This window comes from Ranitomeya imitator, chromosome 2 (assembly GCF_032444005.1).
Source record: "Ranitomeya imitator isolate aRanImi1 chromosome 2, aRanImi1.pri, whole genome shotgun sequence".
In the NCBI taxonomy this organism is placed as follows: Eukaryota; Metazoa; Chordata; class Amphibia; order Anura; family Dendrobatidae; genus Ranitomeya; species Ranitomeya imitator.
The window spans coordinates 743113830-743133302 of NC_091283.1; the positions used below are offsets into that span (position 1 = coordinate 743113830).

Genomic DNA, 19473 nt, shown 5'->3' on the forward strand with positions numbered 1-19473 from the left:
CGAAGCCTCTACCCCAGCCTGGGCTTCCTCTCTGTCACAATCCGTACTGGATCTAACACGAGTGTCTCAAACTCTTGTGTCCGTGCTTGATAGGTTGCCCCTGCAGACCCCCGCAGTAGCCAGCAGATCGCAGGAGGCTCCGTCCGAGCCTTCCGTTGTAGACCATAAAAGGTCCAGACAGGAACGCCGGTCTGAGTCCTCTTCCTGTTCCATCTTGCCCCATGGTCCTTCTCTGCGGTTGGCTTCCCCCCGGTCCTCCTCCCCTGAGTCAGGCGAGGTGTTCTCTGATGCGCCTTCGGAGGATATTTCGGAGCTGGATTCGAACCAAATCTCTAGCATGAGAGATATGGTTCAGAACCTCACTGGAACGATAAATCAGACCTGTGGCATCAAAGATTCCTCTACGGAACCCGCAGACCAGGCGGTTTCGTTTAGACGTTTTACCACTTTCCAAGTTTTTCGCTCCTCACCCTGAATTCGAGGAGATCATGACCAGAGAGAGAGAATCCGAAAGCGCCTTGGCATTTTATATCCTTTTTCGCCAGAGCTTACCGCCAATTGGACTGTTTCTCCCTCTGTGGATCCTCCAGTTTCTAGGCTGTCCACCAACACGGTCCTTCCGCTGTCCGGTGGAGCATCTCTGAAGGATTCTAACGATAGTCATAGAATCCTTTGCGAAGTCAGCCTTTGAAGCGGCTGCAGCTACTGTCTGGCTTTTTCTTCCACTTAAGTTTCAAAATCCATATCCAAATGGGCCAAACAACTCCGTCGGGGTATCCTGCACGGGGCTTCTCCCGGACAGCTGGCGGAGCTTGCCAACCAGATTTCTTATGCGGGCGAATACCTGGTCTCCGCTTCCCTGGATGCCGCGTCTTATGCGGCTCAGGCGTCCAGTAATGCTGTTGCCATCCGTCGGACCGTTTGGCTCAAGGCCTGGCAGGCAGACTTGTCTTCAAAGAAGTCCCTTACCATGGGCGTGGTTTGCCAAGGGAAGGAAGCAGACGTGTCTCACAGGAGCTCCTGACAATCTCCCTTAGAAAGCCTACAAAAAGCATACAAAAGTGGAATTTTGGCTGCCTGGATCACTCATATTATGCCAGGAGCCTGTCAAGCCAAGAAGGGATGTATTCCCAAGAAGTTTAGTACAGCCTGGAACCAGAGAGTAGCTAAAATGAATGGAGGCCTAAAGTCACAGGAAAAGACGCTGACTGGGTATGCCGAGACCAAGAGGTCCCCTCCCCTCACCCAGCACAAGCCGAAGAAGCAGGAAGCACCACCGCACAAAAAGCCCCTTACCGGTAATAAACCCACCGCTGCTACGGCCCCGTATCATACCTGCAGCGCCGAGCACAGAGACCGGGACGAAGAGGTAACTCAGCATGTCAGATGCAGAGTGGGAAACAAGATGGCGCCCGCCCCGTCGCAGCTGAGGCACAGCGCTCCGGTGTTTGTGCCGAAGCTGCGGACGGGAACCGAATCAGCGGCGCCAGTGAGAGAGACCGCGACGAAGCAGCAGGGAAGACCCGGTGACCCTTATAATGGTAAGGAAGCGGGAGCCCGCAGTGGAACATTCCCGGAGGCAGGAGACTGCAGGGGGGAAGATAAAATGGCGGCGGCTGCTGGCTACGGGACTCTACAGGGGGATGGGGACACCCACATACTCCGGAGGTCTTATGGAGACTGGGGCAAGCTATCTGCACCGGCAAATGGTCAGCATACTAACGGACTAAAGGCTCACAACATGCCCACACAGTTGAAATCTAATGGGGAAGACAGCACTGCACAGTGCACATCTGACACAGTGTACTCCACACCGCTCCAACAACGCGACGGTATAGTGCAGCCCCATAAACTTCAAACGAGGTGTGCCACCCCTAAATCCCCTAATAGGAGCCTGAAACTCACAGGGAACTTACAGGGGGACAAGACCTACAGGGACATATCAGTCAAAAGACAATATACAGAATATTCTGGAGATGACAATCACAACTATAATCATAAAGAAATGCAGCTAATGGCAGATGCAGGATCTCCTACTGAGCCCGATGTAGAACCTCACACTTACTCTACAACAGTGGAGGACGTCACCCTTTCCCCTCCTGACTCTTCCTGCGGCCCTAATGAGTTTAACCTTGACGAATGGAAGGCATCATTCGCAGAACTGCTTAGAAATTTGAATTTTAAATCATCTCTGGAAAGGAGTCGGTCCCTACTATAGGAGATGGAAATGATATGGAGGAATATTTGGAGCTAGTGACTTCATGCCAGGTCGCACACCCTGACCTCGACGTCCTTTCTGACTCTGTGGGGGAGATGGGGAGTATCTACTTGGAGGACCTCTCAGATACGGCAGAGTCCTCTTCTCAGGAGGGGAGTGAGTTTTTGTATGGGGAAGAGTCTTCCTGTTCCTCCTCTTTACATTCTTACTCAGAGGGCCCTAACGATCCCCAAAATTCCAACTTTCAGGGTTCTCTCTCACAACACTCTACTACAGAGAACCCTAATCTGAGGCATACTTCGAGGGAGTCTGGGATAAACTCCCATAATTTGCTCATAATGGACAGCATTCCCGCTTCAAAAAATTCTCCATCTGTCGGATTTATGGTTAAAATATGTGAGGCCTTTTTAGCATCGGCGAACACCACAGGAGGAGACTTTGGCATCAAATACAATATGACATCTGACCTTGAAACAACAGCCTCAGAGGCTTTTATCAAAAAACTACTAACAGACATACTGTCAGCCATTGTGAAAGCCCCCAAACCTATTCCTACTAAGGCCCACAACCTCTCTTCACTCACTTCAAAAACAGCAGACAAGATACCACAAAACGGTAAAACCTCATCTCCAAAGGAGACTAACAACCTGTCCCTATACTCAGACTCCATGGAAAGGATAAAAAACGACATCCTCTCATTTAGGGAAGACCTAATCAAATATGAGGACTTTAAAAGAAAAAACTACTTAAAAATCAGAGGGATCCCTGAGGCAATCCAACCCTTCCAATTAAAAAACTACATCTCCACCATGATATCCAAACTGTTACCAACCTCAAGAGTGACGAATCTGGTTGAGAAGTCATACAGAATCCCAAGGCCACCATCTCTCCCTCCAGACGTTGCAAGAGACGTTATAGTATCCTTTTACCCTGGGTGGGTTAGGAATGACCTTTTAGACTTGACAAAGAATTCAAAAACCCTCCCAAGCCCATATGAAAAAATAACTCTGTTTAAAGACTTGTCTAAAGCCACAATCCAAAAAAGGAAATCATTTGATTGCGTTACTAGAGAACTACTACGCACAGGAATTCCCTATTATTGGTCTCAGACTTCCACCATACGAGTCAAATATGCATCAAAACTAACTCTCATTGCAACTCCGGAAGAAGGAATCGTCTTTTTGAAAAAAATAGGCATACTTCACTCATCGGGCTCTCATAACCGCTCGTTCTCACCCTCAACAGACTCTTCTTATCCCATGTAATATCTCTTCTTGGCCTACAAGTAGTCCAGCCAACTAACAGTCCTCATGCTATTTGCTAATTCTCCACTTACTAATCTTACTGATCTGAACCGGACATTGCCCCACCAACGGACCGAGGGTTATATGGAGATGACCTCGCGTCGACAGACCTTTACATACTATCCATTTTTACTGAGCAGCTTCAGAGTTGATACATACCATACATTAAACTAAAGTTTATAACAGGCTTTCGTATACTACTACCTACTAGTTAATCATTATGGTATTAGATGCTTACTCAACGATTCTACATAAAACTTTACCTATGTTAGTTTAATAGCTTATTGCGTTATTCCATCCTAAACTACTATGTTTTAGCAAAACTGCACAAAGTACTTATTATCTTATTATGTTTACCTAAGTCAGTTTAACAGCCTATTGCGTTATTCCAACCTAAACTACTATGTTTTAGCGAAACTGCACAAAGTACTTGTTATCTTATTATGTTTATACAATTCTACTGTATGATCGCCTGTCTCCCCTATTGCCAGGGGATTTTTTTTTTCCCTACCTCCATATCCCACCCTTTCCCCTCCTCCCTTCCCTAACCAATCCTTACCGGTTAAAGTTAAAAATTTAATAAAATATTTTGAAAGCAAAGAAGTCCCTTACCAGCCTGCCTTTTCAGGGTTCACTTATTTTTGGTTCTAAGCTGGACCAAATCATTAAGGACGCCACCAGGGGCACAAGTTCCCTTCTTCCCTAGTCTAAACCTCTTCGCCCTCCTCCTAGGCAGCAATTTTGGCCCTTTCGCCATTTTGCGGCGTCAGATTCTTTTTCCCAACAGCAGAGGCCGCAGGCACGTCAAGAGAAGATATCATTTAGACCCACTCCTTCCTGGCGCCCTCGCTACTCCCAGGGTAGATCCTCCAGGTCTACGACTGGAAGATCCACCTCTGCATGACTCGCCACAAGATCCCAGGCTGGGCGGCCATCTCCTATTCTTCAGAGACGTCTGGATCTCCTCAGTAGAGGACGCATGGGTCAGGTAAGTTGTATCCTCTGGATACAAAATAGTTTTTCACGACCCCAGGATCGCTTCTTCGAATCTCGACCTCCCAGAGACGCCCCCCCCCCCCCCCCCGGTTCCGGGTTTCTTCGCAGCCATCGCTTCTCTCCTCAAATCCGGGGTAATCATTCCCATCCCAGAGAGAGAACGGTTGACAGGTTTCTATTCAAATCTTTATGTGGTACCGAAAAAAGACGGCAAACTTCGTCCCATTGTGGATCTCAAATTGCTGAACAGGAGAGTTTGTCTGAGACATTTCAGGATGGAATCCCTTCATTCAGTGATTGCTTCCATGGAGGCTCAGGAATTTCTGTGCTCCATAGACATCCAGGACGCCTACCTCCATGTCCCGATATTCCCGGGACATCACCGATTGCTGCGTTTTGCAGTACTTCAGGAGCATTTTCACTTTGTCGCCCTGCCGTTCGGTCTCGCAACCTCTCCCAGGGTTTTCATGAAGATCATGGCAACTCTGATAGCCATCTTGAGGGTCAGGGGGCCTGGTACTTTTTCCGTACCTCGATGACATCCTCATCAAGGCTCTGTCTTTTTCTCAGGCTCACGAAAGCCTGTCCATCGTCCTTGACACTCTAGCCCCTTTCGGGTGGCTGGTCAACTGGAAGAAATCCTGTCTTGTCCCTTCTCAGCGCCTCATTTTTCTGGGCATGCTCTTCAACACTCGTCAGACCAAAGTCTTCCTTCCCAAAGACAAGAGATCCATCCTTCGTCGGGAAGTTCGCTTGCTGCAAGGTCCTCGGCTTCCGATCGGCCATGAAGGTTCTGGGAAGGATGGTTGCAACATTGGAAGCGATTCTCTTCATCCAATTTCACTCGTGGCCTCTTCAGCAAGCCATTCTTTCACAGTGGGACAGGTCTGTCTTCTCCCTGGATCGTCCTGTTCGACTCTCTCCCTGGGTCAAACAGTCCCTCAATTGGTGGCTGACGTCACCTCTCATCTCCCAGGGCAGGTCCTTCCTTCCAGTTCACTGGCAGGTGGTGACGACGGATGCCAGCCTTCTCGGCTGGGGTGTTTCGTCACCTGACTGTTCAGGGTCATTGGCACATGAGTCTTCTCTGCCAATCAACATCCTCGAGATTCGGGCCATCTTTCTGTCCCTTCGTCACTGGGAAAGGATTCTCAGGGGTCTACCAATCCGAATCCAGACGGACAATGCCATGGCTGTTGCATATGTCAACCATCAGGGGGAGAATCGGAACTCCTTGGCCGAGGTATCCAAGATCCTCCTCTGGGCAGAGGCAACGGTTCCGGTGATATCCGCGGTGCATATCCCCGGCGTGGACAATTGGGCCACCAACTTCCTCAGCCGCGAGGGCCTCGCGGCAGGGGAATGGTCCTTGCATCATGAGGTCTTCCATGAGATTTGTCTTCGATGGGGGACTCCGGACGTGGACCTCACGGTGTCCCGAATGAACAGAAAGGTCCCTCGATTCGTCTCGCGAACCTCTCGCAGTGGGCATCGATGCTCTGGCCATTCCTTAGTCGCAGTTCGTGCTCCCCTATCTGTTTCCACCCTTTCCCTTGCTTCCCAAGCTGTTCAAAAAGATCTGGTTTGCAGAGATCGTAAATCTTCTTGCGGACGCCCCCTGGCGCCTTCCAGACAGACCCGATCTGCTGTCTCAGGGTCCGATCTGCCACCCGAATTCTCGGACGCTCATTTTAACGGCGTGGCTGTTGAGACCGCAGTTCTAAGAGCGTCCGGCTTTTCGGACCAGGTGATTAATACTATGATCCAGGCTAGGAAGCCTTCGTCTTCCAGGATCTACTATCGTACCTGGAAGGCTTACTTCCGTTGGTGCGACTCCAACCGCGTTTCACCTATGTTCTTTTCCCCGCCTTCCATTTTGGCTTTCCTTCAGGCAGGACTGGATTCAGGCCTTGCTCTTAGTTCCTTAAAGGGCCAGGTTTCTGCGCTCTCCATCCTTTTTCGGAAAACGTTATCTTCTCGGCCACAGGTTGACATTCCTTCAAGGCGTAGCCCATGCTGTCCCTCCGTACAGGGCCCCTGTGGATTCATGGGATTGAAATCTTGTGCTGGACGTTCTGAGGGGTTCCCCTTTGAGCCTCTCAGGGAGGTTTCCCTGTCAGTTCTATCTTGGAAGGTGGCCTTTCTTGTGGCCATCACTTCTATCCGCCGTGTTTCCGAGTTGGCGGCCCTTTCTTGACGACCTCCTTTCTTAGTTATCCGCCAGGACAAGGTGGTCCTCAGGCCTCCGCCTTCCTTCCTTCTTAAGGTGGTTTCCACTTTCCACCTCAACGAGGACATCGTTCTACCTTCCTTTTGTCCAGCTCTGACTCCTCCTCTGGAGCGATCGTTGAACAATCTGGACCTCGTCAGGGCAGTGAGGATCTTCCTGGCTAGAAAAGCCGCTTTCCGGAAGACGGATTCTCTTTTCGTCATTCCTGATGGCACGCGTAGAGCATAGAGGCCTGCCGGCTTCCAAGGCGACTATTGCTCACTGGATCAGAAGGGCAATTTTGGTGGCTTATTGGGTCAAGAACAGAGTGCCCCCTCCTGGGATAAAGGCTCACTCTACCCGAGCAGTCGGCGCTTCCTGGACGGTACACAACAGGGCTTCCGCCCTACAGCTTTGCAAAGCGGCAACCTGGTCTTCCACACGTTCGCCAAATTTTACAAGGTCCATACCTACACTTCGGCGGACGCGAGCCTAGGCAGAAGGATCTTGCAGGCGGCAGTGGTGAGTCCTCTGACCTGATGGAAGTCTGTTTTTCCCACCCCAGGGACTGCTTTGGGATGTCCCATGGATCCTGTGTCCCCCAATGAGAGGCGAGAGAGAACACAGGATTTTTGGTTGCTTACCGTAAAATCTGTTTCTCGGAGCCTTCATTGGGGGACACAGCACCCTCCCATGTTGTTCAGTTTCTGTTGTTCTGTGTTCTATGACTGTTCTCATGTTTACAGTTCTCATGTTTGTGGTTATGTTATTTCAACCTTATTGCTCTTCTCTTACTGCTTTCTCACTAACTGAAGTGCATAATGCCAGTCAGTGGGGTGTACACTGCAGAGGAGGAGCTAACTTTTTTGTGCATAGTGTCCGCCTCCTATTGGCAGCAGCATACACCCACGGTTCCTGTGTCCCCCAATGAAGGCTCCGAGAAACAGATTTTATGGTAAGCAACCAAAAATCCTGTTTTGTTTTTTTTTTCCTCAAGCAAGATGACGTTGCCTGCGCAGTAGCATCTATTGGATCGCCGATAGCTGCTACTGCGCAGGCACCATTTTGAGACCATTTTTATATGAATTTACAGCATAAAATAAAAGAATTACGGTATATGCACATTTTACATGTGATCATGCTCCAGCGCAGGAGCTGAATCCTGCCTGCTGAAGGGTTTTTCTTTTGTTTTTATATATATATATCGCAGATCACTGACCTGTCAGAAGCCCATACTGATGAATACCTAATCGGAGCACCATATGTTGGCTCCACCCATGAGCAAGACTGATTTAGTCAACAAAGGTATCATTGTAATCAGTATATCGATGCCAACCTGACACTGTCGATTACTGTGCACAATCCTGCTGACAGGTTCCCTTTAAAGGAATTTCCTAATTATCCAAATTGGTTTCTTTCTGGGCACAATCATTATTTATTATTTTGCTGTTTTGTCAGGTTGTTACAATATACTTCCTGAATTACTGAATGTTTAATTGCAGGAATTGTGATTAAGGATTTATGGGTCAGATATATACTAAATAGTAAACTTTTCTACCTTTTTTAGTTCTCAAATTTTAGGGCTTGGTTTAAAAATGAAATGCGTTTCTGATCTTACTTTTTATTGCCTTTTTCCGTAGACCTTATTCCAACCTCAAACAGCGTTCTATAACAATCTGGCAAAGGATTGTGTAGCGCAGGGCTGCTGTGTGGACCTCTTCCTTTTTCCAAACCAGTACGTTGATGTGGCCACACTTGGTGTTGTTACATACCAAACTGGAGGCTCCATTTACAAGTACACGTTCTTTCAGGTAATCACTTTAATGTGTACAGTATATTTAACATAGTGTTTTAATCCGTAAAATGCCGGTTTGTACTTCCTTGTTCCATCTCTGATACACTTTATGAAGATTTCTCTTGGAAAAAAAAGTAGACCTCTATCTGAGCAATGTTTATAAAATCATTACTTTTTTCATGACAGATGGAAAGTGATAAGGAGAGGTTTTTGAATGATCTCCGTAGAGATGCCCAAAAAGATATTGGTTTTGATGCGGTTATGCGGGTCCGAACTAGCACTGGTGAGTATTTTAACGTTTTGTTAGTGTGATTTGACCATCTTTCATACGCTACATAGCATATCCTCCACCTGGCATGAATCCGAGCCTGCTAATGAAAGAAACCTGTTAATTGCCTGGAAGAATGCTGGGAAAAGTGGGCCGGTGGGGGCGCATGGTTAGTCTCTTGTCTCCCATTGGTCGCCAGACAGATCTTCAAGCTATATATTTCTCTAAAATGCCGGAGCGGGTCAGAGATCAATGCATCTCCCATGGTTTAGGCAGCATGAATTGCTTGACAGGGTTCACTTTAAACAAGTGTAACTGACGGTGGGGTGTTGTTGACCTCGGGGAGAGAGGCAGGGCGGCTTCTGTGGCCACAATTTCTTCTTTTGTGGTCTTCGAACCTACCCTTTATCAGCGTATCTCACTATATAAAATTAAACAGGCAGTAATGACCACTGTTTAACTCTGTTTCTTTAGTTAGATTTTACGTTTGTTTCCAGAACACACTAAGGTTTGTTTTGAAATATTTTCTATTCAAGTTCTCCATATCTGTTCTACAATATATTTTATACTGTTGTTTAGTACATGGTAGTAGGTTTACCATTTGTTCCTGGTAATGACTTATTACACATCAAAACTTGTTAATTTGCTGAATGTGTATTGTATCTCACCATTTGTTTCCTCAATAAAATTGTTTTAATTTTTTATTTTGGAAATCAATAGTACACATTTAAAATAACAACCTTTATAATATATCTTATCAGAGAAATCTGCTACTATATCCTCCAGGACTGATTATTCTTTCTCAAAATTCTAAATGCAGACTTTCCCCTTACAGAGGAATGAGATGGTAGTTGCTACCAGGGCCGGGCTGGCCATCTGGCAAATGCCCGGAGGGCCTGCCTGTTTATAGGCTGCCTTGTCTGCTACGTTGTTAACAGAATCTATGCTCTCAAGCCACCCATACTGTTAAGAGTTGTGATGGAGCACAATTGTAGTAAATCTTGCATTCCTCCACAAAGGGTGGGTGCATGTATGTGTGTGTATATATATATATATATATATATATATATATATATATATATATATATATATATATATATATATATATATATATATATATATATATATATATATATATATATAATGTGTATGTATGTGTGTGTATGTGTATGTGTGTGTATATGTATATATATGTATGTGTGTGTATATGTATATATATGTATGTGTGTGTATATGTATATATATATGTATGTGTGTATATATATATATATATATATATATATATATATATATATATATATATATATGTGTATATATATATATATATATATATGTGTATATATATATATATATACACACACACGCCCCTCATTTAAAGATTTTTCTGTATTTTCATGACTATGAAAATTGTATATTCACACTGAATGCGTCAAAACTATGATTTAACACATGTGGAATTATATACTTAATTTCGGTTGATTCACACTTTTTTGTTATGTCTTATATTCTAGGTTCTTCAAAATAGCCACCTTTTGCTTTGATGACTGCTTTGCACACTCTTGGCATTCTCTTGATGAGCTTCAAGAGGTAGTCACCGGAAATGGTCTTCCAACAATCTTGAAGGATTTCCCAGAGATGCTTACCACTTGTTGGCTCTTTTGCCTTCACTCTGCGGTCCAGCTCACCCCAAACCATCTCGATTGGGTTCAGGTCTGGTGACTGGAGGCCAGGTCATCTGGCGTAGCACCCCATCACTCTCCTTCTTGGTCAAATAGACCTTACACAGCCTGGAGGTGTGTTTGGGGTCATTGTCCTGTTGAAAAATAAATGATGATCCAACTAAACGCAAACCGGATGGAATAGCATGCTGCTGCAAGATGCTGTGGTAGCCATTCTGGTTCAGTATGCCTTCAATTTTGAATAAATCCCCAACAGTGTCACCAGCAAAGCACCCCCACACCATCACGCTGCCTCCTCCATGCTTCACGGTGGGAACCAGGCATGTAGAGTCCATCCGTTCACCTTTTCTGCATCGCACAAAGACACAGTGGTTGGAACCAAAGATCTCAAATTTGGACTCATCAGACCAAAGCACAGATTTCCACTGGTCTAATGTCCATTCCTTGTGTTCTTTAGCCCAAACAAGTCTCTTCTGCTTGTTGCCTGTCCTTAGCAGTGGTTTCCTAGCAACTATTTTACCATGAAGGCCTCCTGCACAAAGTCTCCTCTTAACAGTTGCTGTAGAGATGTGTCTGCTGCTAGAACTCTGTGTGGCATTGACCTGGTCTCTAATCTGAGCTGCTGTTAACCTGCGATTTCTGAGGCTGGTGACTCGGATAAACTTATCCTCAGAAGCAGAGGTGACTCTTGGTCTTCCTTTCCTGGAGCGGTCCTCATGTGAGCCAGTTTCTTTGTAGCGCTTGATGGTTTTTGCTACTGCACTTGGGGACACTTTCAAACTTTTCCCAATTTTTCGGACTGACTGACCTTTATTTCTTAAAGTAATGATGGCCACTCGTTTTTCTTAACGTAGCTGCTTTTTTCTTGCCATAATACAAATTCTAACCGTCTATTCAGTATGACTATCAGCTGTGTATCCACCAGACTTCTGCACAACACAACTGATGGTCCCAACTCCATTTATAAGGCAAGAAATCCCACTTATTAAACCTGACAGGGCACACCTGTGAAGTGAAAACCATTTCCGGTGACTACCTCTTGAAGCTCATCAAGAGAATGCCAAGAGTGTGCAAAGCAGTCATCAAAGCAAAAGGTGGCTACTTTGAAGAACCTAGAATATAAGACATAATTTCAGTTGTTTCACACTTCAAGTATATAATTCCACATGTGTTAATTCATAGTTTTGATGCCTTCAGTGTGAATGTACAATTTTCATAGTTATGAAAATACAGAGAAATCTTTAAATGAGAAGGTGTGTCCAAACTTTTGGTCTGTACTGTATATACATACATACATACATACATACATACATACATACATACATACATACATACATACATACACTGTGCAGAATTATTAGGCAAGTTGTATTTTAGAGGATTATTTTTATTATTGATCAACAACCAAGTTCTCAATCAACCCAAAAGACTCATAAATATCGAAGCTTAATATTTTTGGAAGTTGGAGTGTTTTTTTTTTTTTTTTTTTTTTTTTAGATTTGGCTATCTTAGGAGGATATCTGTTTGTGCAGGTAACTATTAGGCGATGTGCACATGTTCAGGATTTCTTGCAGAAATTTCCTTCACGCTTGATTTTCCTCAATTCATGGTCAGTTATTTTGCGCCTTTTTTGCCCAACACGCTTCTTGCGAACCTGTTGGCTATTTGCCATGAAACGCTTGATTGTCCTATGATCACGCTTCAAAAAGTTTGGCAATTTCAAGACTGCTGCATCCCTCTGCAAGACATCTCACAATTTTGGACTTTTCAGAGCCCGTCAAATCTCTCTTCTGACCCATTTTGCCAAAGGAAAGGAAGTTGCCTAATAATTAAGCACACCTTATATAGGATTTTGATGTCATTAGACAACACCCCTCCTCATTACAGAGATGCACATCACATGATTTACTTAATTGGTAGTTGGCTCTCAAGCCTGAACAGCTTGGAGTAGGACATGTATAAAAAGTATCATGTGATCAAAATACAACTTGCCTAATAATTGTGCACACAGTGTATATATGTATGTGTGTATATATATATATATATGTGTGTGTGTGTATATATATATATATATATATATATATATATATATATATATATATATGTGTATATATGTGTATATATATATATATACCATGTACCGTATATATACCATGTACCGTATATATGTATGCAGATATATAGATTTTTTCGTTCTTTATTGGAGAACCTTTTTCATGCTGTAAAATATCACTCTTTTTCAGGTATCCGGGCGACTGACTTTTTTGGCGCTTTTTACATGAGCAACACCACAGATGTGGAACTGGCAGGACTGGATTGTGATAAGGCGGTCACAGTTGAATTCAAGCATGATGATAAATTGAGTGAAGATATTGGTGCCCTTCTCCAGGTAGCACATGGGCGGGTAGATTAGCTAAAATTAAAAATTGATTTAATATTTTTCTACTACGTAAGGTAAAGTAACTCGGTCACTTAAGCCTGTACTCCATCATCTTTTTTGCCCATACTGTGCAGTATAAACTGTTATTAAACTGGAATAAAGAAATATGGCAACGTTTCTAATTGTTGTACATGTAGAAACCTGCAGTAGGGGGCAACTAAAAATATATCAAAAAAATTAAAAGTGAAAAACTGAGTAAACCTCAGCTATTCAGGGATTCCCACTCGGTGACACTCCTGGTAATGGAAGCAGAGCTTTGAAGCGTGTGACGTCACAAAGTCTCTGAAGTGCGGATGAATGGGGAGACCACACCTCCCCTGGAAAGCCCTGTTTACTTATTCAGGGTGAATGCTGCTCCCTGCCACTATGTACGTCCGGGAACTCTACCTTACGCTACCAGTGAATAGAAATGATGAGACTGAAAGTGCTGGCAGTACTATACAAAACTACTAAAATAAACATCACTAAAACAACAAATGACAAATTACTTCCTTCATTAATAAAGTATTTAAACACCAAAAAATGACAAGTTACATTGAGGTCTAAAGGTACCTTCACACATAACGATATCGTTAACTTTATCGTTGCTTTTTGTGACGTAGCAACGATATCGTTAAGGAAATCGTTCTGTGTGACAGCGACCAACGATCAGGCCCCTGCTGGGAGATCGTTGGTCGCTGAGGAAAGTCCAGAACTTTATTTCGTCGCTGGACTCCCTGCAGACATCGCTGGATCGGCTTGTGTGACACCGATCCAGCGATGTCTTCACTGGTAACCAGGGTAAACATCGGGTTACTAAGCGCAGGGCCGCGCTTAGTAACCCGATGTTTACCCTGGTTACCAGCGTAAAAGTAAAAAAAACAAACACTACATACTTACCTACAGCTGTCTGTCCCCGGCGCTCTGCTTCTCTGCACTCCTCCTGCACTGGCTGTGAGCGTCGGTCAGCCGGAAAGCAGAGCGGTGACGTCACCGCTCTGCTTTCCGGCTGCTGTGCTCAGTCAGTGCAGGAGGAGTGCAGAGAAGCAGAGCGCCGGGGACAGACAGCTGTAGGTAAGTATGTAGTGTTTTTTTTTTTTACTTTTACGCTGGTAACCAGGGTAAACATCGGGTTACTAAGCGCGGCCCTGCGCTTAGTAACCCGATGTTTACCCTGGTTACCCGGGGACCTCGGGATCGTTGGTCGCTGGAGAGCTGTCTGTGTGACAGCTCTCCAGCGACCAAACAGCGACGCTGCAGCGATCGACATCGTTGTCAGTATCGCTGCAGCGTCGCTGAGTGTGAAGGTACCTTAAGGGGTATCGTTTCTCCTTATGGAGAGTGACATACCATCTCTGGCTTGTCAAGGTAAGGAGTCCAGAGCCTCTCACCTAGCCAAATTAGTTCTCATGCTTCGCACTGACGAGGGCCAACAGCTCGAAACACCATGTCTGCGAATTGAGATATTGATTTGGCTTTTATCCTAAGTCATATTGCACGACTCGTTAAAGGGTTGATTGTGACTTGTAGGATCACTACTTCCAACAGGTGGCGCTATAGAGTTTAAGTCCTCTTTTTCTCAGAAGAGGCAATTTGCAAGTTACTTTGAAATACATATAATTGACAAATGGATTAATACAAGTGCTTCTCAATAAATTAGAATATCATCACAAAGTTAATTTATTTCAATTCAAAAAGTAAAACTCCGAGTCATTACAGAGTTTTTGTTAATTATTCTAATTTACTGAGATAATGACTTTTGGGTTTTCATTGGCTGTAAGCCATAATCAACATTAACAGAATTAAACACTTGAAATAGATCACTCTGTTTGTAATGACTCTATATAATATATGAGTTTCACTTTTTGTATTGAACTGAAATAAATTGACTTTTTGATGATATTCTAATTTAGCGACAAGCACTTGTACATGGGAATTGTATCCTTTGTCTTGCTTTGAATAGGATATGTGTGGAATGTCTCTCTTGGATGAAAAAATGCAGAATGTCGACTTGTACCAGTATATGAAGGGATAGAATCACTGGCCTGTCGTAAGGATCCAGAGAGAGTGAAAATGACTACTGTCCACAGGAGAAGTGACCCAGTGGTACAACATTCAGTGGATATAGAGGAATGCAGTGTGACTGTATATTCACTTCATTTTCCACCACTGGGTCCCTTCTCCTGCTGATACAAATGGACATTCTGCATTTTTTTCATGCAAGAAAGACTTTCTAAATGTCTCACAAGGCATTCCTGCTCCCTTTTACTTGTATAGCAGCAGCATGGAGAACAATATGCAGCTGTACCAAGTATGGTAGCTGTAAATCCAGTACCAGAGGGAAGTAAACACTGAAAGGCTGCAGCCGATCTGTCTGTCTCCCTATGTCTGCTGGCTCCCTGTGCATTATCTGTGTATGGGCGATCGCTCAGTTTACTTTAAAAGAGACCATTTAATTAAACTGTTCTAACCTTTTGTCATTTTTTTATTTTTAGTGTGCGATATTGTACACCAGCTGTGGAGGTCAGCGTAGGCTTCGTGTACACAATATGGCTTTGAATTGCTGTACACAGTTGGCAGATTTATATAGAAACTGCGAGACAGACACGCTCATCAACTACTTCGCCAAGTTTGGTGAGTCTTTTTCTCCATTTCTTATGTAACACCGAAAAAGGAAAGCATTTCCAAGCAAAACGCGCGTCTGGTGTGGTGGGTCCCCAGGTGTTTCAGGTAACTATAACTTATTTATATCATGCGTGCATTCCCTACTGTGGTATTATATTGATATTCTATGTGCATACCATATGATGTTACTAACAAACTCACTGAGTTATGTGATGATTGGACCTCCATATTTACTCCATCTGTGTTGTGTACTGAATTGATCATGCTGTGCCATTTAACCATTTACTGAACTACTTAGATGGATTAATGGCTGTATGCATTGATTGTTTCTCCACTTGTGTGATAATACCATGTGCTTGGTGAACTTTGGTGTGCATTTGCCTGCATAGTGTTATTATGTATTAATTACCTTTGTACCCCTGTGGGTGACCCACCTTTTATACTGTACCTGTGGTATTTTTGCTCTGCCTTTTTAATGCAGATTTTCAATAAAATATATTTTTTATTTACTCATGCTGGCATATAAAGTTTCCTTTTTCGGTGTTATATGATTTTTGCTTTATGGCTGGATTCAAATAGGACAAGAATTTGGTGTCTTTACATTTCTTATGTGAAAAATGGTCTATTGCAAGTTGTGGCCACATTAATCATTTCTTAATTCTTGTGTAATGTATAGGGTACCCCTTATATAGCAAGTATAGCATACTTATTAAATCTGACATGGAGGAGGTTTGACCCCTTAACAGTGTGTGTCTTACATGTATGGCGCTCTTTGAGAGTGGGGTGTATGGCGTGGGCTCAGTAGTTGAGCCCACCCTGTTTTTAAAGAGGAGAAAAAGCAACTGCCCAAGAGAATTTCTGTGGAATCTGTTGAAATAAAGAGCAAATTTGCATATTGAGCACGATTTATTATTGGTGGGGAGGTGGCATAACTCTGGAATGGTAGGGCATAAAAAAAGTTTCAGGATCAGCATTAGGGTATGTGCACATGTTAAGGATTTCTTGCAGAAATTTCCTGACAAAAAAACGGACATTTCTGCCAGAAATCCGCATGCGTTTTTTTTCTCAAGTTTTTTGCGCATTTTTGATGCGTTTTTTTCACGTTTTTTTCCCAATGCATTAAATAGCGGGAAAAGCGCAAAAATCCGCAAAATTAATGAACATGCTGTTTTTTTTACCGCAATGCGTTTTTTTTTTTTGCAGAAAAAAACGCACCATGTGCACAAAAATTGCGGAATGCATTCTAAAGGATAGGATGCATATGTATGCGTTTTTTATGCGTTTTTTATCGCGAGAAAAAAGGGAAAAATCCTGAACGTGTGCACATACCCTTAGGGTAGGAACTCTGAGTAAATTTTAAAAAATACAGTAAACAAATTTGATTTAAAGGGAACCTATCATTCATTTCTTGCTGTCTGAACGATGGGCAGCATCAATCAGATAATGGCTACACAATTGTTGCAGCGTTTCAGCGTAAACATACTTTGAAAAACTGGCCAGGGACCGTAGGAAGAGATGTGACTAGTCCGATGCAGTCCCCGGCCAGCTTCTCCATGCTTTGCTCCAGTTGATTGACAGGTCTCTCCTTATATACTCCCACATTTGAGAAACCTGTCAACTGGAGCAGGGTAGGAGATGCCGGCAGGGACCCAATATTACTAGTCGGGTTTCTTTCTGTGGTCCCTTAAATGCTGTAGAGTAAAACATACCTGCGTGCAATTGTGCGGACAGACTGATTTATGCTGCCCGTCATTTATGGGTGTTTTTTGCAACCTATTCTGATATTTCTAAAGTTACCCTTTACTGGAGTGGGCACTGAAATTGAAATCTTAACCCCCTTCCCGCCGCGGCCCTTTTTCCATTTTTGCTTTTTCGTTTTTCGCTCCCCTGCTTCCCAGAGTCAAAACTTTTTAACGTCAATATGGCCATGTGAGGGCTTATTTTTTTGCAGGACGAGTTTTACTTTTGAACGACACCATTGGTTTTACCATGTTTTGTACTAGAAAACGAGAAAAAAATTACAAGTGTGGAGAAATTGCAAAAAAAGTGCAATCCCACACTGGTTTTTGTTTGGCTTTTTTTCTAGCTTCACTAAATGCTAAAACTGACCAGATATTATGATTCTCCAGGTCATTACGAGTTCATAGACACCAAACATGTCTAGGTTATTTGTTATCTAAGTGGTGAAAAAAAAATTCAAAACTTTGCTAAAAAAAAAAAAAGCGCCATTTTCCGATACCCTTAGCGTTTCCATTTTTTGTGATCTGGGGTTGGGTGAGGGCTTATTTTTTGCGTGCCGAGCAGACGTTTTTAATGATACCACTTTTGTGCAGATACGTTCTTTTGATCGCCCGTTATTGCATTTTAATGCAATGTAACGGCGACCAAAAAAAGTAATACTGGCGTTTTTTCTCGCTACTCTGTTTAGCGATCTTTTTTTTATATATCGGGCAATACCAAATATGTGTAGGTTTGATTTTTTTTATTTATTTTTTTTTATTTAGGATGGGGCGAAAGGGGGTTGATTTAAACTTTTATATATTTTTTTTTTTATATATATTTTTCATATTTTTAAAAACTTTTTTTTTTAACTTGTGCCATGCTTCAATAGCCTCCATAGGAGGCTAGAAGCTGGCACCATGGATCGGCTCAGCTACATAGCAGCGATCATCAGATCGCTGCTATGTAGCTGAATTGCAGGCTTGCTATGAGCACCGACCACACACAGCAGACCGGCATGTCCTGACACATCGCCGACCCCCGATCATGTGACAGGGGTCGGCGATGTGCTCATTTCCGGCCACGCGGCGGGAGGCGGTAGTTAAATGCCGCTGTCAGCGTTTGACAGCGGCATTTAACAGGTTAATAGCGGTGGGTGAATCGCTATTGCACGCACATGTCAGCTGTACAAAACAGCTGGCATGTCGCGACTTTGATGTGGGCTCACCGCCGGAGCCCACATCAAAGAGGGAGATACGACACGCGCAATATGGTACTGGCAATTTGTACAAAAGTCCTAGAAAACAACACAAACCTTTTATGGCACTGGGCAAGCGGCCTTGCCATGAGCAGACATATTTGCCATTCATTCTATTATCATGTATCACAGCTCTATGGACTACTTTACCTATTTGTATTCCAGCCTACAGAGGAGTCCTAAATTACCCTACAAAGACTGTGCGAGATTCCCTTATCAATCAGTGTGCACAGATCCTGGCTTGTTACCGCAAGAATTGTGCTAGCCCGTCGTCTGCTGGACAGGTAACTCGCTTCCCATAAGTGCTTACGGCTTTGTTCTCACACAGCAGTTATTGCAGTCTTTCCAATATTTCCCTGCAGCAATCACTTCATTTACAGGTAAGACCGCAGGGTTATTACAATCGTCCATGCTGTCTAACATGTGAAACCGCTGTTACCATGCAAGACTCTGTGATTGTGTACTTAGATGGTGGAAAAACTGAAGCGGCCCCGAGCTGTGATTTCAAGCCGCTTCATGACTGCAATGTGTGAACGCAGCCTAAAGATTTTGTTTTCTTTGTTTTTGTTTCCCATGTTTTACAGAATATAGACAAAATTCAAACTTTCATGTCTTTTTTTTTTTTTTTTCTCAGCTGATTCTCCCAGAATGCATGAAACTGCTTCCTGTCTATCTGAACTGTGTGCTCAAAAGTGATGTGTTGCAGCCTGGTCCTGATGTGACCATTGATGACCGGGCTTATATCCGCCAGCTCGTTTCTTCCATGGATGTTTCAGATTCCAATGTCTTTTTCTACCCAAGACTTTTGCCTTTTGTAAGTGTTTTTCTTGATTGCCAATGGGATGTAAAATTCCTCCAAATATTTGGTGTAGAGAGGTAAAAAGTAAAATTGGATCCCAGCATCATATATATACAGGCTTTGGTGGGGGAATATAAAATTAGATTTTTACTTAAACAGAAACTCATGTCGTCATCTTTAATAA

The 19473-nt window shown here is 43.6% G+C and overlaps 1 protein-coding gene across 4 annotated transcripts in view; it reads left to right on the top strand.

Moving 5' to 3' along the window:
* SEC24C (SEC24 homolog C, COPII coat complex component) overlaps positions 1-19473 on the top strand; it is a 128624-nt gene that overhangs the window by 100328 nt on the left and 8823 nt on the right. For all 4 annotated transcript variants that reach the window (XM_069753244.1, XM_069753245.1, XM_069753247.1 and 1 more), the window contains 6 exons: positions 8368-8538; positions 8709-8805; positions 12713-12858; positions 15384-15522; positions 18656-18774; positions 19125-19304. In XM_069753244.1, coding sequence (XP_069609345.1) covers positions 8368-8538; positions 8709-8805; positions 12713-12858; positions 15384-15522; positions 18656-18774; positions 19125-19304 — 852 coding nt within the window. The remainder of the gene's footprint in view (positions 1-8367; positions 8539-8708; positions 8806-12712; positions 12859-15383; positions 15523-18655; positions 18775-19124; positions 19305-19473) is intronic.